The sequence below is a fragment of the Muscardinus avellanarius genome, assembly GCF_963383645.1.
Source record: "Muscardinus avellanarius genome assembly, chromosome: 1".
Lineage (NCBI taxonomy): Eukaryota > Metazoa > Chordata > Mammalia > Rodentia > Gliridae > Muscardinus > Muscardinus avellanarius.
The window spans coordinates 221941574-221967796 of record NC_137786.1 but is presented as its reverse complement, the minus strand read 5'-3'; the positions used below and the strand labels follow the sequence as shown (position 1 = coordinate 221967796).

Sequence of the window (26223 nt, the reverse complement as noted above, 5' to 3'; positions counted from 1 at the left end):
TCTCTGATGAATTTGGATGAAAAACTACTAAACAAAATACTAGCAACATGCATTCAAAATGACATAAAGAAAATCATACACCATGACCAGATAGGGTAAAGTCCAGGGATGCAAGACTGGTTCAACATACAAAAATCAGTCCTTGTAATTCATCATATAAACAGAACCAAAGACAAAAATCGCGTCATCATTTCAATAGACACTGAGAAAGGATTTGATAAATCCAACATCCATTTATGATAAGGGCACTGCAGAGAATCAGAAGAGCAGGAACATACCTCAACATCATAAAGGCAATATATAATAAACTCACAGCCAACATCATATTAAGTGGGAAAAAACTTTGAGAATTTCCCATAAAAACAGAAACAAGACAAAGCTATCAATTTTCACCACTTCTCTTCAATATAGTACTTGAGACTGTAGCCAGAGCAATAAGGCAAGAAAAGAAAATCAAAGGAGTACAAATAGGAAAAGAACTCAGACTCTCACTATTTGCAGATGACAGAATGTTAAATATAGAAAACCCAAAAAACTTAAACAAAATGCTTAGAGAACACATCAACAAATTCAGCAAAGTGTGTGGATACAAAATCAATCTTAAAAAATCAGAATCTTTTATGAGCCGGGCGTGGTGACACACCACTGTAATTCTAGCATTCAGGAGGCTGAGACCGGAACAATTTCCACTCAGGATTTCCCACAGAAACATAAAATATTTAGGAATAAACTTAACCAAGGAGGTAAAAGACCTCTACAAATAAAATTATATAACATTGAAAAAAGAGTTGAAGAAGACCTCAGAAGATGAAAAGATCTTTCATGTTCATGAATAGGCAGAATAAATATCATCAAAATGGCCATACTTCCAAAAGTGATCTACAATACCCATTATATTACCAAGATCATTCCCCCAAAGACATAGAAGAATCAGTCCTTAAATTCATTTGGAACAACAACAACAAAAAAAAAACAGAATAGCCAACATGGTTAATTCTCAGCAACAAAAACCATGCAGAAGGAATCACAATAAATGGCTTTAAACTATACTAAAAAGCCATTGTGATAAAAACAGCTTGGTACTGGCACAAAAACAGATACATAGGCCAATAGAAGACTCAGAAACAAACCCACATACTTACAGCTAATTGATTTATGACAAAGTGGCCAAAAACATACACTGGAAGAAAGATAGCCTGTTCAACAAATGGTGTTGGCAAAACTGGTTAGCCATATACAGAAAAATGAAAATAATCTCACTTTCTCACCCTGCACAAGAGTCCATTCAACATCGATCAAAGACTTGGAAATTAGACCAGAGACCTCGAGGATCCTTGAAGAGGGCATAGATCTAACACTACAACACATAGGACAGATAAAAACTTTCTCAACAAGACCCCAAAGGCACAATAAACTAAAAGGTGAATCAATATGTGGGGTTGCATGAAAATGAAGAGCTTCTGTTTAGCAAAGGAAACTGTCAAGAACCTCAAGAGAGAGCCAACAGAATAGAAGAAGATTTTTGCCATCTACTCCTCAGATAGAGGACTAATATCTAGAATATACAGAGAACTCAAGAAACTCAACACTAAAAAAAAACAAATAATCCAATCAAAAATAGACAAATGAAATAAATAGACACTTCATGAAATAAGTAATTCAAATGGCCAGTAAATGCATGAAAAATGCTCAACATCATTGGCAATCAGAGAGATGCAAATCAAAACTACCCTGAGATTTCACCTAACTCCAACTAGAATGGCAATTATTCAAACCACAAACAATGACAAATGCTGGCAAGGATGTGGAGAAATGGGAACTCTAAAACATTGTTCGTGGGATTGTAAATTAGTGCACCCACTTTGGAAAGCAGTATGGAGGATCCTCAAAATAATAGGAACAAATTTACCATTTGACCCAGCAATACCACTTCTGGGTATCTACCCAAAAGAAAGAAAGCCAAACTACCAAACTAATGCATGTGTATCTATGTTTATAGCTGCACAATTCACCATAGCCAAACTATGGAGCCAGCCAAGATGTCCATCAATAGATGAATGGATTACAAAACTGTGGGACATGTACACAATGGAATTTTACTCAGCCATCAAAAAAAACCTCAGTTACACCATTTTCAGGGAAATGAATGGAACTGGAGGACATTATGCTAAGTGAGATTAGTCATTCACAAATAAAGAAGAAATTGAATGCTTTCCCTAATATGCAAAAGCTAAGGAGAAATGGTTAACAAGAGGAACTCTAGATAAAGAAAGAGATCTTATAGAGGAGCAAATAAGGCAACTTAGCTGAGGAGATGGAAGGGTGGAAGAATGAAACTCTCCAAAGTACATGATGTACTTAAACATATCAAAGTCAATCACTAAGCCAAGCCTGAGGAGAGGGGATGAGGAGGGAATGGGGTGGAGATTGGGTAAGGGCTATACGGGTAATGTGTGCATGTATGTCTACACAAGTCTTGTATCCCACTAAGATGTATGACTACAATGAACCAATAAAATAAAATATATATATATTAGATCAGAGAGTGATGAGTACTCTCAAAAAATAGAGTTGATGAGGAGGATACTTAATTAAAGTCAAGGTGAAGAGCTTTATTTTTTAAAGCATAAGCAATGTAGCCAGGTGTGGTGATGCCCATCTGTAATCTCAGTACTTGAGAGGCTGAGACAGGAAGGTCACAGGTTTGATGCTAGTATTAGAGATTTATCAATGTCCTTCAGCAACTTAGAGACACTGTTTCAAGATGAAAAAATAGAATGGGGCTAGGGTTTATTTCATAGGTACAGTGTTTCTGGGTTCAAACTTAAGTACAAGGAAGAAGGATGAGGAGGAGAAGAGGAGAACTGGAAGGAGCAGGGGAAGAGGAGAAGGAAGAGGAGAAAATACAGGCAATATAGAATGGATGCCGTGAGAGTAAGAGTAGAGAGCAAGTCATGACAGAGATGGAAGGATGAAGGGTTCAAGATAAGAGAGATGCGTAAGTCTGTGAGCTCTGCAGATGTTTCAGTGTTTACAAAGAAAGAGAACCCAGTGGGATTGGAGAAGAGTGAATGAATAAGTGAATGAGAAGCATTCAGGGAGGTTATAGTGACCCAAATTGTAGAGTCTTGGAGCTCATTGTAAGGACTGCACCTTTTTCTCTGGTGAAATTGAAAACAACCGCGATTATGAGCAAAGTTGTGTTTTCATAATATTTATGAATTATTTGTTTATTAGTGTGTTGCAATTATACAAGAGAGGTTCAATGTGACAAAAGCATACATGCACATACCTCTATTTTTTCCTTTGTGTGTTTTAACACAGTATCATTCCTGACTCATTTTATTATAGTGGAAATCCACTCACTTACCTTCTTTCCAATATCTAGAAACATTCTTTAATTACCACATTTTACATTGGCAAAGTATTGCTAAATAAAAATTCTTTGAATAACTTTACTAACTACAACAAAAACTCCATGTGACTATACAATGCTAAACCTAAGAACAATGAAATGAGCTTCACCACACCTAATCAAAATGGACACACAAAAAAACCAAAGTGGACAGCTAAAGCACAACTGTTGTTCAGAGAATTCTGCAAAATTGTGTTGATTCAACTGGTATAAATGAAAAATATCAAGTAGGTGAGTTTTAGTATTTGTTTATTCCTAAGATGAATCTTATGATCTATTTTCTTCTTGTATGTAATAACCAGAGTTCACAATGAGAGGTTGGAAATTCAATAATAAGTTTTTTGGTGGTACTGGGGTTCCTGGAAGCCCTTTTACCTCCGGGCTACACTCCCAGACCTATTTTATATTTTTATTTGGAAACAGGATCTCCTAAGCCAATGCACAGTGGCTGGCTTTGAACCTGCGCGATCCTCCTGTCTCCACCTCCCAAGCACAGGGATTACAAGAGTGCGCCACCATGCCCGGTAATAATAAAAATATCTTTAAATCTGGGTGTATGATGAAACAAACATAAATCTGTAGAGGTCAGTACAGACTGACCAGAAAAATGTTTTATTTAATGATGTTTCAAATCTTGTATTAAAAGATACACAAAGTAATTGAGTTGATGAGCCTAATTTCTCTAGCTAATTGTTAGAGCTAAATCAACTACTTAATTGTAAGAAAAATCACCATGGAGGTTAAGATGCAATCCTACAATGATGACAAATAACAGAGCAACAAAGTAAAGCTTCCCACTATGTCTTTGTCTTTGTCTTTGTTATACACTTTGTCTTATGAAATACACATTACAGGGCTGGGGCACATACCTGTAATCCCAGTACTTGGGGGTCTGGCACAAAAAGATCATAGGTTTGAGACCAGCCTCAGCAACGTAGTGAGACACACAGAAACTTAACAAGACCCTGTTTTGAGAGAGAGAGAGAGAGAGAGAGAGAGAGAGAGAGAGAAGATAGATAGGTGATAGATAGGTAGATAGGTAGATACTAGGGCCGCCAGAGCAGTATATCAGAGATTGAATGATGGCGGGTTCAACCCCCAGTACTAATATTTTTTAAAATGCATATACTTGTTTTAAGACACTAATCCTAGTCTCTCATGGACTCCCCCAAAAGAGATCAATTAAATTTCATCTATCCTTTGTCATGTCGATGCTAAGGAAGAAAACTAATAAAATGTGATCTTTATTTTGCAACTGGCATAAAAGGTTAGTAAGAAATAGAATGATTGTTACATATTTTTGTCTACAATACACAATTAATTGAACTGCATTATTTGATATGCTAAGAAAAAATGAAATATTTTATTGTAAATAAGTTTAGTGCAGAAGCCACATGGTAACCTGAGATTAATACACCTTGACTATGGGAATGACATATAAAATGTGTCCATATTTAATTAGATACTTATTGATAGTTCTAACACTATAATTATTTTCACTTTGGTAGTCTATGTCCAGAAACTTTAAATAATCACATAAATTGAAATGTCACCCTATTTTTAAATCTAGTTTTTAATTTCTAGTGCCTTAGATACTATTTCTTCTGTATGGGGAAAGTCAGATCACTACATATGCACTTTAAATGTGGTGAATGCTCTGGGGTTCAATCTCCAGCACCACACACACAGCAAAGGGGGGGGGGGGAGATAGATTGATAGAAGTAAACACTCACTAGGGATTACATTATGGAATCTGTCCCCACTATCATCCTGTAGCTGACTGGCACGGATGTAGCAGTTTCCTGACACAGAGGAGCCAAAGACAGAACTGGGCCAATCAGATCTCATGTCTCAATAAATGCAAGAGAAATTCAAATTCCGCAAAACAACAACAATAAAAAATCAAAAGGCTGAGGGTATAGCTTGGAGGAAGTAGAATGCCCCTGGGTTCAATCCCAACACCACACCTGCAAACAAACAAATTCTGTAGTTAAGGGTAATAGGCTCACACTGAATGATGACTCAGTTGATTCTGAAAGACTTCCAGCTGATGTTCTACACGCATGCCCTACTGTCTTGAGTTCTGGTTGTTTTTCAGTAGTCCTTAAGTTCACTGTCATAAATATAAACTTTCCAAATTGAAATAGTTTGAGCAAATTTCTGTTTCTAGTAGTTAAATATTTATATTTTCACAAAGATTTTTCAAAGCATAAAATAGATGGAAAGTCACTAAAATTTTGTCTTTCCATTCTTTTTTATATAAAAAATAAATATTAAATTCAATTACTTTTCATTTACATATGAAAATATTTTGTTGCTAACTCAAAACTGGTGCCTAATGTGAAAACAAAAAATGTAATTTTATCGCCCCACATGAATGATTTTTCCTATAAACATACATGTCCCACCCTATACAAAGTAAATCTCAAGAAAGTTTTTATGTAAAATGATTTGACTTATTTATTAATTTCAATTTTTAAAAATGCTTGTTTAGTTTTAACCAGAAACCACCACCAACCTCTTCCACACTTTCCTTATTGCATCTTTCACGTCCTTATTCCTGAAAGTATAAATCAAAGGATTGAACAAGGGGGTTAAGATGGTGTAAAATATCGCCACCAGTTTGTCAAAGGAGAAGGCAGATGGAGGCCGTGCATATGTAAATATGCATGGAACAAAAAACAAAACCACAACAGCAATGTGAGATCCACAGGTGGACAGAGCTTTCCACCGCCCTTCAGAGCTGTGGGTTCTCAGGGATTGCAGGATGACACCATAGGAGACCAGCAACAAGGAGAAGATTATGATGCAGATAGACCCACTGTTGGCCATCACCAACAGGCCAAAGATGTGTGTGTCCATGCAGGCAAGCTTCAGTAGTGGGTACAAGTCACACATGAAATGATCCATGACATTAGGGCCACAAAAGGGCAGCTGGTAAGTAAAGAGAATTTGTATGGTGGAGTGCAGGAGGCCCCCTGCCCAGGCCACCCCCACCAGAATGCCACAGAGCCTCTGGTTCATGATGGTCGAGTAGTGCAAGGGCTTGCAGATGGCCACGTAGCGGTCATAGGCCATGGCCGTGAGGATAATCACCTCCACCCCAGCAAGGAAGTGCTCAGCAAAGATCTGCAACATGCAGCCTTCAAAGGAGATGGTCTTCCTCTCAGACAGGGAATCTGCGATCATCTTTGGTGTGATGACAGAAGAGAAGCATGCATCCAGGAAGGACAGGAAGGCCAAGAAGAAGTACATGGGGGAGCCCAGCAGAGCAGGGCTGTAGACAATGGTCACCACAATGAGCATGTTACCTCCAACAGTTGCAATGTAGACAAGCAGAAATACAACAAATACTATTTTCTGAACTTTGGGATTCTGTGAAAGCCCCAGGAGGATGAACTCAGTTACAGTGCTCTGGTTTTGCATACTTTCCAAGAAAATAGAAAAAATAAAATAGCAATCATATAAATCTCCTGTTTTGATAAAAACAGTTGTTTCAAACAAGTTTAGGATGTTATAGTCATCAACAAGTTAATGCATCCTTATGCAAACTTCTCTCTAGCATTTGTTATCAATTGAGAATAAAAACCTCTGTTGAAGATAGTTGTTGAAGATCAGGCAGAATTGAGATGGAAATAAATTATTGAATAATTTAAAACAGGTAGATTTTAAATTATTAGAGAGTATTCACATGATAAGAAAGAAAACTATTAATGGCAAGTGTCATATTTGATCACTATGTAGTGGCTTTTCAAAGTGAATTATTGAATGGCATTCTGAAGACACATTTGTGCCACTGGCTTGAAGTGAGGCAGGATCGACTAGTACTCCATTCCTAATCAGAAGACTGGCTCATCAATATTAAAAGGAAGAAAAGAAGAAGTAGCTTAGAAGGCACTTGAAAAATCATAACTTCTTCAAAGATTCTCCAAAACTTTGAAATAAGTGGTGCCTTTTAATGAATTGTTTTATTCTTCATAAAACAGAAACATCTATGTTCTATACTTGATGCATAAGTGTACACAAAGTGTTGAGGTTGTACTTGCAATTCTCCATTATCAAATGTAAAGAGAGGTTCATAAAACAAAGCCAGTCATCACAATGACAAAAGTGGAATAGGAGATGAGATGAAAGCAATGCTCAGGATCCACAGTCTGTTGCAGGTGTTATTGTCTGATTTTATTTATGGTGAATCTGTAATTAAAGATAAGTTGAAATAAACAATAGATGCTTAATCTGGGATTTTAAAGCAGAATCTCTGGCTCCCACACCCATGTCCTTTCCACAGAATCAACAGGAATCGGAGTAGGGGTTTTTCTTTTCCAGCAGGAAGTTCAGAGTAGGGGATTCTTTCTATATTCTCCACCCATTTACAAACTTAAAGTGTCCTTTCTTTGTTCATGTTTGAATGAAACACCCTACTAAAGAAAACAGAGTAAACAATAAAGAATAAGGTAGTGACAGCCCAACTTCCTGCACAGGCAAGCTGGAAATCACCCCAGGGGTAAGGAAGAGAAACAACAGGTTAAATATAATTTAGAGTATTGATATTTCATTATTTATCCATTACTTATGAAATACATTTCTGTGTAAACCAACATAATTCTTTTAGATACATGTTTTTAAATATACATGACTTATGTAAAACAGAGTTGCTCCTGAACAGCTTATCTACTCATTTTCCAAGATTATGCTGAGGGCCAAATTTTAAAATGAAAAGTGTTACTCAAGATAAAATGTCTCTTCAAGCCTAGTTATAATTTACTCACTTATAAACACATCAGCCTTATCCACAGAAAGCTTTTCCATGAGTACTTCAGATAAATACTCTAACCCTCAAGTTCATTTTTCACAATTAGACTCAGTTTCAAAAGGTGATTATATCCTCACCTGTACAGATCATTGGAATGTATCCCTCCAAGAGCACATGTATGAGAGCCTTTGTAATGTGATGTCATTTAAGAGTAATATATCCATTTATATTTCATGTAACCATGGGAAAACTAAATGTAATGTATAGGAATCCTCTATACTATCTTGTTGCTATTCATTGAAAAATATTCCAAATGAAACATTAAGGAAAAAGAAAAAAATGTTCATTTTCTGCTATCAAAACCCTTGCAATCAGCTACACGTTTAACAGCTCTGTATCACTGAACAAATTAGCAAGCCTTAAGCTTTCTGAAGAAGGCCACATAGTTACTATCAAGATATTCTGCAGAGTATAAATTGAAAGATGTTAATATTCATGTCACCATTATTTTAAGCAGCATCTACTTGCATAAAGAGAGGTGAAGAGTTGAGTTAGTAATTCCAGTACTTGGGAAGCTGAGACAGGATGATCACAGATTAGAACCCAGCCTCAGAAATTTAATGAGATTCTCAGCAACCTAGCAAGATCCTCTTTTAAAACAAACAAACAAACAAACCATATATATATACTGGGATTTAACTAAAACGTGGAGTGCCACTTAGTTCAACCCACAGTATCATAAAAAATGAAGCTTTAAAAAATTATACCCATTCTATAACGACAATGAAATTGGTCCATTTCTGAAATATTTTTGGAAAATACACTAGCAAATAATTCTAGGAACATAACCTTGTTTATATTTTATACTAGTAACTCTAAAAGTAGAAATTTACTGTAAACATTAAAATGGGGAAATTTTATATTTGAAGATGATGCAGTATTAGTAATATTGAAAAATTATAACTGCCTAATATACTTAATAATTACATATAAATAAGACTATTATAAATTATTATCATATATCATACTAAAAATAAAATGGAGATATAAAAGTTGAAACTTTTTTTTTTTGGTGGTACTGGGGTTGCTGGTGGAAGCCCTTCTACCTCCGGGCTACACTCCCAGACCTATTTCATATTTTTATTTGGAAACAGGGTCTCTTAAACCAGCGCGGCTGGCTTCAAACCTGCGCGATCCTCCTGTCTCTGCATCCCAAGCGCGGGGATTACAAGCATGCGTCACCATGCCCAGCAAGTTGAAACATTTTTATAAGTGAGAAATACAGAAGAAAAATAAATGTCCATGTATACATATTATAAATATAATTTTATAATCTGGAAATGAACATATTAATGATTGAGGTTTTTTACAACATATATCTTGATACGATTGTGAGATAGTTTAAAATTAAACATTAAGATTAAACTCACAATATTAATTTTCCTTCATCTAAGTTTCAGGAAAAAGATGTGAAGCTTCGGAATAATTTGTTTGCAAAAGTGGAACTATCAGGCTGACATAAATTTGCATCTTTTACTAAGATTTTAAATCATTGTAAACTTTCCATAAATTACCATAACATAGGCTTAACCATCCCCACCTTCAAAACCATGTTTGACAATCGATTTCAAATCCATATTTTGATAGAGGTAGTAGCTTAGTGTGTCAATATTTCTGCTAGAACAATACTTGGTATTTCCTTTCATGATGGCCATGTCCTTGAATATGCTGGAGCTGTACCTGGGATTCACCAGGGCCCCAAGATGCATGAACTCTGGAGTCTGGGCCATCTCCTCAGGTAGCAATTTTGGGAATTTTGCTGCCCTGTTCTCCACTATCCACATTGCAAACTATTTTCTTTCTATTAGTTTTAGCAACATAAATAGTTTCAACATAAACTGTTCTGTTTGTTACAGACTTTATGCTTCAAATTTTAAATGTATGCATACATACAGACACACACACACACACACACACACACACACACTCACACATTTAAAACTGTAAAAGTGATTAGTAGTTAAGTTGCCATTGTATAGAGTTCTTTATAGTTATAGGGTAAGAAATTAATTTCAGACAATTTAAATGTACATATATATGTGCATATTAGTCGCATTTGTACATATTTTATCAAATAAATATTGTTATTAAAATTAAAAGTAAAGTTTTATTTGTAGTTAAATTCCTTTTAATTTTCTTAAATATGCCATATATTTGATCCAGTTTTTTACTCACCATTGAAAGATATTCTTTGTCTAACTAGGAACATTCTCCTCTTCTCTCCTCTCTCCTCTCTCCTCTCTCCTCTCTCCTCTCTCCTCTCCCCTCTCCCCTCTCCCCTCCCCCTCCCTCCTCTCCTCTCCCCTCTCTCTCTCTCTCTCTCTCTCTCTCTCTCTCTCTCTCTCTCTCTCTCTCTCTCTCTCTCCATATGACTATCTGTAAAACATGTTCTTTTCAGATTGCTGGTCCTTTTTTCTTACCTCAACATGGCTGATACTCCTAAATGTCTCAACCTTTAGTCTCTTCCTAGTTCTAAAATGTGGCTGGACAATGCCCTTCTCCGTTTCCACTTGTATCCTTCCTGATGGATGCCTGAATTATTTTTTACTGTTTGACTTACCTGATTCAAGGGTTGAGAACAAACTACAGCAATTATCACTAAAACAGTTCTGAACATCATCCTTTTAGGTTTTTCTGAACAATTTTGAGACAGGAACCTAAAGGTATTTATGACATCAAACACACTTCAAAAATCAAGTGAACCCAGTTAAATCTGAAGACCACTTGGCAGTGTGAGCTTCTCTTTCTTGTTTTAATGTCCTTCCCTATGCCATTTGCAGAAATAGTAAATTTTATATTCTCTATCAATAACTATGTAGAATACAGCAGTGCTTGAAGTTATCGTGCTCCTAAATCAGTATTCTTGATTGACTTCAAAATATTATACTTTTAAAACATCAAAAGCATCAAGATGTGGACAGCATTATAGAACAAATGAGAATATATTTAGGAAGAATAAATAAAATGTTATTGGCGAGTTACTAGAAAATTTTGCACCTGCTGCACTTTTATTTATATGCAATTTAATTTTAAATTAATTTTATTATTTTAAATTACTAAAATATTACATTATTATTAAATTACTTGTATTATATGCTATTTAATTTTGAATTAAAGATGGAAAGCTGAAGAGAGGTGTAATTTTTTTGGATTTGAAGACTAGGTTCTTCTCAGGAAAGAAGCAAGGAAAAAAGAAAGAAAAAAGTAAAGGCATAAAGGAGTAGAAAAGGAAAAGACCTGCATTTTGCAACAGCAACTGTCGTAGGGCATTTATTATGTGTCCAGTGCTGTCTTCTGGGCTCCACGTTACTTTATTCACTCCACATTCCTTGATCTTGGCAATGCAATCCACATCATAAATGAGGAAGCCGAGGAGCAGAAAGGCCAGGCACTAGCTCAAGTGCACAGAGGCATTAAGTAAAGGGACAGTGCATAGCATTAGACTTGTTTCCTGACCACCACACATACACTTTTAGCTATGACATCACAATTTAAAATCCTCCCCAGAAATGTGAATTAGCAATCTCTCACCATGCTACCCATTCCTTGAACATTCTGGTGCCTGCCATCTCCTATTCTCCATGGAGAAAAGTCCATTCAGTGGTAGCCAAACTGTGATGCCTGTGTCCAACTCTTTCTTCTGCATCTAAGAGAGAGGACGGGACTCTCAGGCAGCGGAGGCGGACAAGACTCCCACAGCCTCTCAAGTGTTGTCTTCAACATGCTCTCGGGAAGAAAGAGGACTAAAGCAAAAGTTCTCTCGCTGAGCACTGACAGAAATTTAAAGAGGCTTCCCCAGGAGGCGAGGAACCTGTGGAATCGCTTCTGGATTCTCCCCTGGGCCTGACAATTTTCCATCAGCATGATTTTGCAAGATGATTGTGTGTGTTTTTACTTTGCTCAACTATTTGCAAAACTTTTATGTTCCTGAAAAATAGAAGTTTTTTTTCTCTTTTTTCCACTTTTTAGCATTGCATATCTTGAATTAAAGAAAGATGTTTTAGTCACATCTTGTCCAGGTATAGAGCACTATGTATGTGAGAAGAAAAGGTAATATAACTTTGCAATATCCAGGTAAAATGCTTGTGCATTTTAATAATTTTAATAGTGAAGTTTTATAATGAGGAATTCATGCATTAATCCATAAGAAAAAATATATTTTTGGAGACCAGAGTAGCAAGATATATTTATTAAGTGAATATATTTTATGTAAAAATACACAAGGCATATACATAAATTGAAATGTATTTCATCTGAAGAATTGAACTTGAGACTCCATGATCTTAAAACTAAAAACACAACTTCTGGATAAAAGTAACTTTTCTTTTTTCATTTTACCTGGATGATGATATGATAGATCTGTTTAATATAAGAAACATAGTATTATGACTAATGCTTAAGGAAAACTTCAACAAGCCCTGAGGTCCCTTTAGGATCATACACAACAATCAATTTCCTGCTTTATAATATCGTTAAACATTTATTCTACCTATTTTTATGTTTATTCATACTTCAGAGAGAAATTAAGAACTGAAGCAATTAGTAAAAAAAAAAAAAAGTCAAAGCCAAGAAGCACTATCCTATCAACACTGTACAGAATTAAGAAGTGTGCTTTCTTTTGAGATTTTGAATATGTGTCCTGACACAGAAAAATCACCTGCCATAGATCACACTCCAGATCATTGTGAGCTTTCTGAAATATCATTCAGCAATGAGATAGTAGTGATAAATCTGTATCCCTGGCTCTCTCTCAAACCACACTTAGCATCTTCTACTTTATTCCATGTTTTGTTTAGATTAATCTTTATTATTTGTTTCTATCCTAAAAATATCATTGATTAGCATGAAAATTGTATGGTGCAAATAATAGAATAAATATATTTTGTGTGCAAAATTGTAAAATGTAGGATAATTTTCTTAAAGTTCAAATCGGAAAATAAAATCAGACAAAGGAATCCACAGCCAAAGATATATGAGTCGTGGGGGTGTGCGATACCAATTTTCCCTTCTAGAATTTGTTCAGTATTCCTTTCTTTATCACTTTTTAACAATTCCATCTGGCCCAACATGGTGGCACATTGCTGTAATCCCAGTACTTTGGAGACTGAGACATGAGAATGGTCCAGGCCACCTTCAGCAATTTATTGAGACATCAGCAACTTAGTGAGACCCTGTTTAAAAATAAAAATCAAAAGAACCAAGGGTAGATCTCAGAGGTAGAATAACCCTGGTTTCAATTACCAGTACCAAAATAAAGATAAATAATTTTTTTAATTATGCTTTCATCACTTATTAAATCATAAAATCCATCAGAGGATTTCATAGTGTTCAAGTCAATTCCTGGGGAATTTCTTCTGTTCTTTAGAATTATTTAATACTCTATAGCAAAACTTAAATAAACCAATTTACCATATAGTTTGAGACCTAATCAATCCATTTTTTCATTTGTTCTCACATGTTGTATTACTAAGGCTGCTTTTCAAAGACAGAAACACATTCCTATAAACCTTAGAATTGACCTATACATTTCTGCAAAAAAAAATTGGTCATTATGAGGGGAAGAGGTGAGTGACTACCAATTAATCAAAAAACGTATTGCCAAGCCAAATAGTTTTACAAGAACTCTATTTACATAGTGTTATGAAAAATTAAATAAAAAGTAATCTAACTCTATTTATTGCAGAGTTCCTGAAACACTGTCAAACCTGATTTATTTATTGTGTTAGTCTGCTTTTCACCTCTTTGAAAAAGTAACCTGAGAAAATCAACTTACGAGAGGAAAGATATATTTTGGCTCTTGGTTTCAGAGATTTCACTCCATACTCCCTTGGCCCCATCTCTGTGGTCTTGTGGTGACGCAGAGCATCATGGCAGGAGGAAGCAGGAGAGCAAAGCTACTTACTTCATGGTGGCAGAGAAGCAGAGGTAGGTGATAAAAAATAATTAGACTGGTGCTAAGACATACCATTCCAGGGCATTCTCCAAGTGGCCAATTCCTGCCAGCTACGCCTACCTCCTAAACAATCTATCTTCCAATAATACCAACAAATTATGAATTTATCAATCTCATTCCTAAATAACATCTTTAAGTTATAAAACTCATTCTCATTTTCTTCTTTCAGGTATCTAGAGCCATTCTCTTAGAATTTTATAGATGCAATCTGATTATACATAATAGTGATCTGGAGTGTGATCTATATCAGGTGATTTTTTTCTGTCAGGACACATAATCAAAATTTCAATTAAAATAAATCACACTTCTTAATTCTGTACAGTGTTTAATAACCTCAGGAAATACTTAGGAATAAATCTAGCCAAGGATATTAAAATAAACTCTCCAACGAAAATTATAGAGCACTGAATAAAGAAATTGAAGAAGATCCTATAAGATGGAAAGTTCTCCAATGTTCTTAGATATACAGAATAAAATTTTTTCAAAAAATGCCGGGCGTGGTGGCGAACACCTGTAATCCCCTTGCTTGGGAGGCAGAGACAGGAGTATCCGGCAGGTTTAAAGCCAGCCGCGCTGGCTTAAGAGACCCTGTTTCCAAATTTAAAAAGCATAAAAATAGGTCTGGGAGTGTAGCCCGGAGGTAGAAGGGTTTCCAGGAACCCCAGTACCACCAAAAAAAAAATTAAAAATGACTATATTACCAAATGTTATTTACAGATTGAAACTCTTATAAAAATAAAAGGACAATTCCTTGTAGATCTAGAAATAAATGATCTTAATATTTATATGGAAGGATAAAAGACCCAGAATAGCCAAACAATTCTGAGTAAAAAGAATCATACTGAAGGCCAGGCGTGGTGAGGCACGCTAGTAATCCCTGCGCTTGGGAGGCGGAGACAGGAGGATCGTGCAGGTTCGAAGCCAGCCGCTCTGGCTTAAGAGACCCTGTTTCCAAATAAAAATATGAAATAGGGCTGGGAGTGTAGCCCTGAGGTAGAAGGGTTTCCAGGAACCCCAGTACCACCAAAAAAAGAAAGAGAGAAAGAAAGAAAAAGAAAGAAAGAAAGAAAGAAAGAAAGAAAGAAAGAAAGAAAGAAAGAAAGAAAGAAAGAAAGAAAGAAAGAATCATACTGGAGGCATCACAATACCTGATTTAAAACTATACTAAAGAGCAATAGTAACAGAACAGCATAGTATTATCATAAAAATAATAGATCAATGAAAAGAACAAAAGAAAAAGAAGCAATTTCTTATACTTATGGTCAGATCACTTTTAATAAATGAGCAAAAAATATAGGTCAGAGAAAAGATAGCCTTTTCAAAAAATGTGTTGGAACAGGATATCCATGTTTAGAAGACTAAAACTAGATGCCTGTCTCCGCCTTGCACAAATGTCAGCTCAAAATGGATCAAAAACCTAGAAATTGGGCCAGAAACTTTGCAGATTTAAGAAGAAAAGGTAGGATAAACTATCCAACATATACGCAAAGGCAGTGACTTTCTCAACAAGACCCTGGGAAATGAAATGAAGCATCAATAAATGAAATGACATGTGAAGAGGGAGTTCACAAAATGAGAAAAATATTCTCCAGACCTTTTTTATTCATACATTTGTATGAACAATGTGATTCTAAAAATTCTTTGAAAGCTATAGTAATTAAAAGAAACTAACTCAGCCGGGCGTGGTGGTGCACGCTTGTAATCCCCGCGCTTGAGAGGCAGAGACAGGAGGATCGCGCAGGTTCGAAGCCAGCCGCGCGTGCTGGTTTAGGAGATCCTGTTTCCAAATAAAAATGTAAAAAATAGGTCTGGGAGTGTAGCCCGGAAGTAGAAGGGCTTCCTAAAAGGAGCTGTAAACATTGGAAAGAGCTTCAAAATCAGCATAGAAAACAAAATCAAAAGCCAAAGCAGCAACTGCTGTTGAAAACATTTCATCACATTCTGTTCCTTAAGCTAGTGAGAATAAAAAGTCTCCGGTAGACTTCATCCAGTATTTATGTATTCCCTCACTTGGATATTATGTTTTATTTTATTCTGTATACCATTATCAAGTTCAAAGTAAGAGACTGGCAGTTAAAGTATTTTTTTTTTTTTTTTTTTGCGGGTCTGGGGGTGGAACCCAGGGACATTCGGCCTCCAAGCTACACCCCCTGACCTATTTTTTATTCTTTATTTTGAAACCGGGTCTCACTGAGTTGCAGAGGGCCTCACTAGGTAGCTGAGGCTGTCCGCGAACCATGATCCTCTGGTCTCAACCTCCCGAATGCTGGGATTATAAGTGTGAGCCACCACGCCCGGCTAGTTAAAGTAATTTAAAAATGTGTTTCAACCAGTCTCTGATGGAAAAATATATAAACTAGTGTTGGTCAGTACAATGTGGTCATATAATATTATAAAGCTTTATTTCAAATCTTTAATTCACAAATGTATAAAGTGGTTGGGCCAATTATAGCAGATCTTCAATTCTTGACCTAACTTCTTACAGATAAATGATTCACTTAAAATGTGAACTTCTAGTCAGGTAAGGTGGCACATGCTTGTAATCCCAGCATTTGGGAGGCTGAGACAGGAGAATCACAGGTTCTTGGCCATCCTAAGCTACTTAGTGAGGCCCTCCACAACTTAGTGAGACCCTGTTTCAAAATAAAGAATAAAAAATAGGGCTGGGGGTGTAGCTCACAGGTAGAATGCCCCTGAGTTCAATCTCCAGCACTGCACACACAAAGAAATGTGAACATCTACATGAAGAATAAGGGCTTGAAGTAGTTACCCCTGCTATGAAGACAGACAGATGATGGGGAAAAGAAGGAAAGGAGAAAAGCAAGCACCCTGGCACATCTACACCTGTACCACAACCACAGTTTTCTACAGTGCACCTGCATTGTCTAGATGATGCTTCAGAACCAAAATTTAATCTATTATTGACTTCCCCAGGAGAGACCAATGAGCTCCTACACTTCAACTTCTTGTCTATTATGAGAAGGAAAACCAGAATCGTGTAGTTTTCTACTTTGGGGACGACATGTTAAATTAAGGAGAGAAAAAAAATATCATTTCTATTTTTTTACCACAGTAAACCAATCGAATTATTGTTAGTATTGATTTTCTAGAGTGAATTTAAATATTATAATTTAAATAAGTCCATTGGGTGTGACATTCAGTAACCTGAATTTAATAAAACATAACTAAAGAAATGACATCAAATATATGTCTAAATTTGAATTATTTCTTTATTGGTTATTATTTGAATATTATTTCCACTTGAAAACACAAGGGCAAGAAAATTAAAATCACCAAGAAAAGTGTAATTAATGCTCTTTTATTTTTTAATTTTTACTGGTGCATTTTAGTCATACATCTTAATGGAGTACAAGGAGGCAAAGGGCCTCACTAAGTAGCTAAGGCTGCCCACAAACCTGAGTCTTCATGTCTCAGTCTCCCAAATGCTGGAATTACAAGCACGCGCTTCCCTGCTGGGCTCAGGACTGACTTTTCAACGTCTTTGAGGAATGACCTTGTTAGTTTAATGGCTATTGAGTTTAATCTGTAGATCACTTTTGGAAGAATAGCCGTTTTGATGCTATTTATTCTGCCTATCCAAGAACATGAAAGATCTTTCCATCACCTAAGGTCTTCTTTGATTTCTTTTCTTCAGTGCTTTATAATTTTCTTTGTAGAGGTCTTTTACCTTCTTGGTTAGCTTTATTTCTAAGTATTTTTTTTGTGAGATATCTTCAGTGGCCTTGAATATATGGAACCTAGAATGAGAAGAAAAGAAAAATAAGTCTTTGGTTGAGAACAAAGTGGGGATCTTGTGGATACAGCAATAAGTACATACCATCTGCTCAGACAGTGTTCCTAATTACTGAAATTAAATAATGTTTCTCCTAATAGCTTTTCACTATTAAAATGCATGTACATGTGATCTGTTTGTTTATTGAATCATTTAATATTTTAAGTGTATCATCGCATTTTTGTTTCAACATCTTTTCTTCTCTTTTTTTTTTTACCATATTTATTATTTATTGGGGGGAAATATAAGCCAATTTAATTCCCTTTACTATGGGTAGGAACAGATTTAAGGAAAGCCTTAAGAGTTTTGTTTTGGGAAGATTAAATTTGATATCCACATAAAGCTATTTATTACTTAAGTAAGTTTAATACTTTTATTGGTGTATTGTAATTATATACCATAGTGAGTTTCAAAGACACACAAAGAAACATGTACACAGGTCTTGGTGGGCTTCTCTTTAGAGCCCACCCCACTTCCTATCCCTCCTGTACACGATTGTAAAATGGGTAGTAGTATCTTCATATACAAACCCAGCATAATTTCAACTACTTCTTTCATCAGTTTTTCCTTTCCCCCTCCCTTTATCCCTTTATCTCCTTCCACTTTTCTAATGGTCACTTTCTTCAATTTACCATATCCTGAAAGGCAAGTTGGTTTTGTTTCAATTTGTGAACTTCTGGCTGTGAAATAAAGTTTAGCTGAGAGCAATTGGACAGATATGTAGGACCAGAAGTCTGGCTTCATTGTGGTAGAAATCTCTCTCTTATACTCTATATAAAGCCTCAGTTTCTCACCAGATGCATCCAGACAGCATACACCCATGAAATCACAAACAGGCAATGAAGGACACCACTTACATGTTTAGACTCTTTCCTACCAAGTGGATGTAATATTCAGAAGTGCTCAGAGAGAAAATTAATGTTATGAACACATTTGAGAAATAATAGTGAGGAAGAGGTGGGAAGGTTAGGAATGACGGGAAGAGTCAGAGTGAAATGGAAAGAAAAAATGCAAACAGAAGCAAAAGAAAGAGTAAGGACAATCAACAAACGAGATAAAGAAAAACTCGTAATACAGGATGAGCAAATCCAAGGTAAGAATATAGAGTAGTTAGGGAGGGAGAATCATTTCAAGTTTGATTTTATCTGCCTTATTATGTAATACAATTAAATCAATGTATCATTCAAACCTTAAGTTAAAATTAAGCTCTCTGTTGTCTTGCTTCAGATATGTGGACCCAGTTTTGGTAATTTGACTTTTTATATTTTCTTTTTTTTTCCTGTAATGTCTTGGGATAACTAATTACAATAAGCTGTTAAACAGGGCAACAGTTAAATGACAGAGAAGTAAACATGTCAGAGTGAACTTAAGCATATATTGACAAAATGAACATGCAAAGGTGAAATGACAACCTTTGAGAGAATTCTTCCAAATTCTGCTTATTATATTACTGAGAATGAAAAATGCTGGGTAGGTGTCTTTTAGTATCTGTTTCTTCCTCTGTTAAATATCGCATTGCCTTTGCTTATAGTAGTACCTTTAGCTGTGTATACACTGAGAGTTTGAGAGTTAAAATGAGAATTGTTTTTGAATTCAAGTATATGATTGATCAGACATGAATCTGTAGCAATCATGCAATCACAACAATCTAGCCAGAATTATAGTCATTTAAATTTGGAATTAACAGATTCATGGAGCAATTGAGTCAATGATAACAATTCTTTTTTCAAATAATTTTTATTAGTGCACTGTATTCATACATCATAATGAGATAAAAAAAAATACTCTTGTAGACTTACATGCACATATCGCCCAGTTAGCCCCTACCCGATCCCACCCCATTCCCTCCCCACCCCTCCTTCCCATGCTTGGCTTAGTGGTTGACATCTAGTATTATAGCAATTTATCCAAAATTAACAATGATAATCTCACATAACAGTTTCATTTGTCTGATACCAAGCTTTTGATGACTTAAAGATAACATTTCAATATTTCGTTTTGCTTTCTTTCTTACCAGAGAATATTTTTTTCTTTTCTTTTCTTAGGTGAAACTATCATACATTTATTTATTTATTTTTCAGAAAAAAACTATGCTAATATGGAATATGAACTCTAGATACCCAAAACAATCTCGAAAAAGAACAATGCTAGAAGATGTATATTTTCTGATTTCAAACCATATAAAGCTACAATAATTGAAACAGTGTAGTACTGTTATAAAGGCAGATATATAAACCATTGGAGTTAAATAAAAGCCTAGAGATAAATTCTTCCATACACTGTCAAGTTATTTTTGACAAGGTTTCCACGAACATTTGGTGAAGGAAATAATAATCTTTTAACTAAATATTGTTGAAAAATAATAATTACATGAAAAAGAATAAAATTGGATCCGGCCTGTGGATCTGTACTGACTCAAGGAAGACTTAGATATGAGGTAAGTCCCTTCTGATAAGATACCAGCATGACTCTGAAAAGCTAACTCTTAAAACAGACTTAATGTTTTGTTTGGGAGAATCCAGGGCTTGTTCCTGAATGCTTAAGTTGACTGGTTTCACTGATTTGCTAGTAAATCAATAATTTTTGTCTTCTTCCTTTTTTCGTGGGTCTGGAGATAAAACTCAGGGGCATTTGACCTCTGAGCTACACCCTCTGCCCTATTTTTTTGTATTTTTGTTTTGAAACAGGGTCTTATTAAGTCGCAGAGGGCCTCACTATGTAGCTGAGGCTGTCCGCGAACCACGATCCTCCTGTCTCAGCCTCCCAAATGCTGGGATTCCAAGCGTATGTCACCACGCCTGGCTGTCTTTCTGTTAAAAGGATTTTTCCAATTATTTGATTTGGCTAATTGGGACAGGTACCAAGATTAAGATACAGGGCTAGAAATCAGCTCACTACCTCTGCACTTGATCCTGAACTAATTGGCAAATGTCTCAAAAATTCTCTTTGTTTATATGTGAATTGCAAATTTAATCTATTATAAATTTTCCCAACAGACACCGATAAACTCATATATTTCCACTTCATGTCTATTATGTGAAGGAAAATTAATACCAATTGGTATATTAGTTTTGATTTTCTATAAAAAAACTAAAATATTATAGTGTAAATAAATCCAATTCACATTTCACTTGACAACCTCACACTAACAAAACATAAATACAGAAGTGAGAGTAAAAGTTTCTGAAGTCGAATGATCTCTTTAATGTTATCATTTAAATAGAATTATTTCCATTTGAGTACACAAATTTAAGAAAATAAAAATCAACTAGTAGACTGTAAATAATCTTCCTTTAAAATCTGCTTTTGATTCCCTGTTTCCTATGGGTTCTATTCTCTCTATAACTTTGGGAAAAGTGAGCTTACTACACCTGCAACTTTAGCCTGGTGTTATTAGTGATGCGTGTCTCAAGAGCTTCCTCTAGTGGTGATAAAATAAGAGATGACCATTCCTGATCTCCTCGTCAATGTGTCCCATCTCTTCTTCTGCAGCAGCTTGGAATGAGATGGTCACAGGACCCAGGAGGAACTCATCCAGTGGCAGTTCTGGACTAATCCATAAGATGAGTATCTCTCAAAATAAGATTGTATCTCTCAAAATTCAAGAAGAAATTCAAATTCTGGAGCAGATAATAATACATTTACCTGTAAAATGAAGTGAAAGGATATAGAAACAACTGCAATTGAAGTTCTATGAATGCTTTTCTTTCTACCTTTCCAAAGTCTTGAAGTTTTACATCAGAGTCATTGATTTCAGTATTATATAGAGACTTTTTTCACTTGGAATAGCTTAAGCCTCCTTTCCTATTTCTTTTTTAAAATTTTCTATTGGTGCATTATAGTCATACATCTTTGGAGTACAACATGGTAGAGTCATAAACACACACATCACCCAGTTAGCACTTACTCAATTACTGCCCCATTTTTCCCCCTCCCTCCTTCTCATGTTTGGCTTAGTGATTGACTTTGATATGTTTGTTAATGTACATCATGTACATTAGGGAATTTCCCTTTCATCCCCCCAACTTAGGTCATTTATTTGATCATCTATAGTATCTCCTAATCTAGAGTTCCTCCTATGACCCATTTTCTCCCTAGCTTCTGTACATTAGGGAGATTATCTGATTTCTTATTTTTTTGTGACTGACTGATCTCACTTAGCATAATGTTCTCTAGTTCCACCAATTTTTCTGAAAATGATGTAATTTGTATTTTTCTTTATGGCTGAGTAAAATTCCATTATACATATCCCATAGTTTTGCAATCCATTCATCTGTTGATGAACATCTTGGCTGTTTCCATAGTTTGGCAATGGTGAATCATGTAGCTATGAACATAGTATGCTTGCATTAGTTTGGCAGTTTGATTTTCATTCTTTTGGGTAGATGCACAGAAGTGGTATTGCTGGATCATATGGTAAGATCATTCCCATTCTTCTGAGGATCTTCCATCCTGTTTTCCATTGCCTTTAAAACAGATTCTTACAAAAGCAAGAATTCTCCTTTCCTATTTATAATCATATTTTTGTTTTCATATGTGAAGGTTTTGCAAAGTGTAGTATGAATAGAAAACATTGTGATAGGTAAAATCCATAAGAGTTTTATTAAAATTAATAAGTATAAAATTGAACTGACTTTATGTATGATAACACTGAGTTGTTATCGCAGAATGAAAGTGTGATCTCAAATTGAAAACCTAATTTTAGCTCCCACATTAATGATTTATCCATAAAAGTGTTTCTGTACAAGAGACATATCATAAAGTGTTAGCTAAAAATACCTACTTCTTTCATCTTTACATTAAATTTTTAAGTCTAACATTTTATCTTTCATAAAACACCACCACTATTCTCTTCCACACTTTCCTCATGGCATTTTTCACTTCCTTGTTCCTGAAAGTATAAATCAAAGGATTGAGCAAAGGGGTTAAGATGGTATAAAACATTTCTACCATTTTGTCAAAGGAGAAAGTGGAAGGAGGTCGTGCATATATAAATATGCATGGCACGAATAAAAGAACCACAACAGTAATGTGGGATCCACAGGTAGAGAGAGCCTTCTGCCGCCCTTCAGAACTGTGGGTCCTCAGAGTGAACAAGATGACCCCGTAAGAGACAAGCAGTAAGGAGAAGTTCATGATGCAAATGCACCCACTGTTAGCGACAACCAAAAGCCCAAGAATGTGTGTGTCTGTGCAGGCAAGCTTCAGTAAGGGATACAAGTCACACATGAAGTGATCAATGACATTGGAATCACAGAAAGGGAGCCGGAAAGTGAAGAGAATCTGTATGATGGAATGCAAGAAGCCCCCTGCCAAGGCCACTCCTACCAGAATGCCACAGAGCCTCCAGCTCATGATGGTAGAGTAGTGCAATGGCTTGCAGATGGCCACATAGCGGTCGTAAGCCATGGCTGTGAGGATAGTCATCTCTGCCCCACCAAAGAAATGTTCTGCAAAGATCTGAATCATGCAGCCTTCAAAGGAGATGGTTTTCCTCTCAGACAGGGCGTCCACAATCATCTTCGGTGTGATGATAGAAGAGAAGCATGCATCGAGGAAGGACAGGACGGCCAAGAAGAAGTACATGGGGCAGCCTAGCAGAGCAGGGCTGCGGATGATGGTCACTACAATGAGCATGTTCCCCACAAGAGTTGCAATGTAAACAAACAAAAATACGACAAATACTACTTTCTGCACATTTGGATCCTGTGACAGTCCTAGGAGGATAAATTCGGTTACAAAGCTTCGGTTTTGCATGATTCCCAAAGAAAAATTGATCATATAAATCTGCAACTTGATAAAGAAATATTTGTGTTAGACAAGTTAATAATATTATAGTTTTCAAAAAGCTGGCACATCCTTATGAATACTTTAGAATTATTATTGAATAATATTTCCTGAGTTACTCTCATTGAGAGTACAAAATTAGAAAATTGTTGAAGGCTGTAGTTAGGGATCAAATAAAATCAGGGCAGACATATTTCTGAATACTTTAAAGAGATGTAGCTTTAATAAAGGGAAAGATCCACATGTGATTAAGAAGAGGAATTGTTTTTTTTATTTATTTCAAGTATCAACTTGCTCATTTAAGAGTGGTTTCCACGAGGGAAATATTGAGAAGAATTCTGTAACCAAAATCAAGTTATGAGCAAAGAAAGACTACAACTTATTAATTATACCTACCATTAGCAAGAAACAATAGGGACTACCATGCCATAGTATCTGGAAATAGATTTTTCTACAAAAAAAAAAAACAGAAAAAATATAGCTTAAAGGGTACTCAAAAGTCATGACTACTCTTCCAGTATTACTTTAAAAGTTCTAAGTGAACCCAGTCTTTAAATTAATTAGTTCCTTCTCTTTTAAAGAGACAGATTCGTGGAAAAAATATCTATCTCTATGCTAGTAATTTAACTAGGATTGGTTGCATTTGAGGTGTTATTTTTAATTTTTCATTTAAAAATAAAAAAGACACTTATAAAAATTATAATGTCTACTTTGTAGTGTTGTCATGGTCATTAAGTATAGTAATGCAAGATAAAGTACTTTTCACAGCTGATTGCTTAAGAAGCAGATTGTGTTCAGTCTTATAATGTCTATTTCACTAACAAGGATACTTGATCTGGGTAAATGGACAGATGTTATCTGGAACTTACGTCCATATACTCAAATCCTCCCCACTGGATCAACAGGGAAATAGATGGAGAGTTTTCGTTTCCAGAAAGGAGTTCAGAGCAGAGTGAACATTCTAGAATTTCTTTCTACCTATAAACCTTCAAGCCTCTGAATCTTTATTCATCCTTGATTGAGGCATCTTGGTGAATAAACATCAAATGATGAGGAATCATAATATAATGCCCCAATAACTTATGTATGCAAATTGGCAATACCACATAGGTAAGAAACAGAAGCAAGATGTTGCATATTAACTAGGGTCTTGAGACTTTATTAAACATTTTTCCAAAGATTTATATAATATGACCCACTCTGAGCAAATCTTTTAGTTAAGGTAAATATGTTTTAGCTTTATATGCCTTTCTTGTAATGCAGAGGTTCATGTCTATAGCTCGCCTGCTCATCTCTCAGGATCATGATAAGGGTCAAACCGAAAATGTCTTTTATGGTAATGACCCTTACCTTTATGGTAGTCATGTGCTCTGTAAAAAGCCAGTCTTCTTACCCACAGAAGGCCATTTCATGATATCATTTCCTGATAATTACTTGAAATCTTGATGCCATTTTCCACAGGAACTCACAGAGTCAAAGGATGATTGTTTCTTAACCTGCACATGTAAAGGGAATGCATCAGTGAAATCGCACATATGTGTGTGCCTGTAAAATTTTCTACATACATATGTAAATGTGTTCATTTAAAATAGACAAATACAAATTTGTCAATGTCAATCACAATGGAGAAGACGAGAGAGCTGTGTGGGCGCTGCAAGAGTTCATCGAGTGTTGTGTCCATGTATGCCTTTGTCACTCTGAACTTCATCATAAAGTATGATTATAGCACACTAATGACAAAGTTCTCATCTGAAAAACTAGATTAATAATATACTAGAGTTTATTATGAAAATTTTAAATAAACTTTTTATTACTCCTCTTTCAAATAAACAGAAACAATCAACAAATACATATTTGTGTGCATTAGTATCAGTTCATTTGTTTACTTTAAAACTGCCATTTCCTTTTCATTCTTAGATTCTTCCTAACCAAGGTCTATGGTTTAAAATAAATTCTATCACTCTGAATTATATTATGATGTGAGACAACAATGCACCAATACAAGCATATTAAAAATTAAATAAATTTTTTAAGGTCATTGGGTTTGTCAGTAACCATTTATTATGGAATAAAGAATAGCAATATAGCATCCAGCACTGTTCATCTTAGCCTAGGACCAAGCAGGAAAGATTCTTTATCATGAATTTGAAATGAGTAAGAACATCAATCGTAGACTTCTGCATACTGGGGCTCAATTTCAGGCTTTTTTTTTACTTGTTCTGTGGCACAGATCACACTACTTAAAATTCTATGAGCCCTGGGTTACACTTTTGCTCCTGGGTTTAATAAAGTGTCTATCAATATATTTCTCTTTATAAGAATTATATAAGACCATAAATATAAAATATTGATGTCATTAGAAACGCAAAAGAAGATGACAAGGTGTAAGAAAAAGATCTCTCAACAAGTGACACAGACCAGGAGTGATATTTGCATTCCTAATCCCTGCTTCACCAGGGCCA

At 35.5% G+C, this 26223-nt stretch overlaps 2 protein-coding genes across 2 annotated transcripts; both read right to left on the bottom strand.

The window, feature by feature from the left end:
* Positions 1–5911: 5911 nt before the first annotated feature.
* LOC308265832 (olfactory receptor 4C15-like) lies at positions 5912–6844 on the bottom strand (the record flags this gene model as incomplete). The annotated part of the gene is made up of 1 exon (XM_080699763.1): positions 5912–6844. Exon 1 carries the CDS (start codon positions 6839–6841, stop codon positions 5912–5914), a length of 930 nt encoding a protein of 309 aa, XP_080555889.1. The 5' UTR covers positions 6842–6844.
* A 15951-nt stretch (positions 6845–22795) lies between these two features.
* On the bottom strand, positions 22796–23731 carry LOC308265498 (olfactory receptor 4C15-like; the record flags this gene model as incomplete). The annotated part of the gene is made up of 1 exon (XM_080699280.1): positions 22796–23731. The coding sequence occupies one exon, from the start codon at positions 23729–23731 to the stop codon at positions 22796–22798; it is 936 nt and encodes a 311-aa protein (XP_080555406.1).
* Between the last annotated feature and the right edge of the window lie 2492 nt (positions 23732–26223).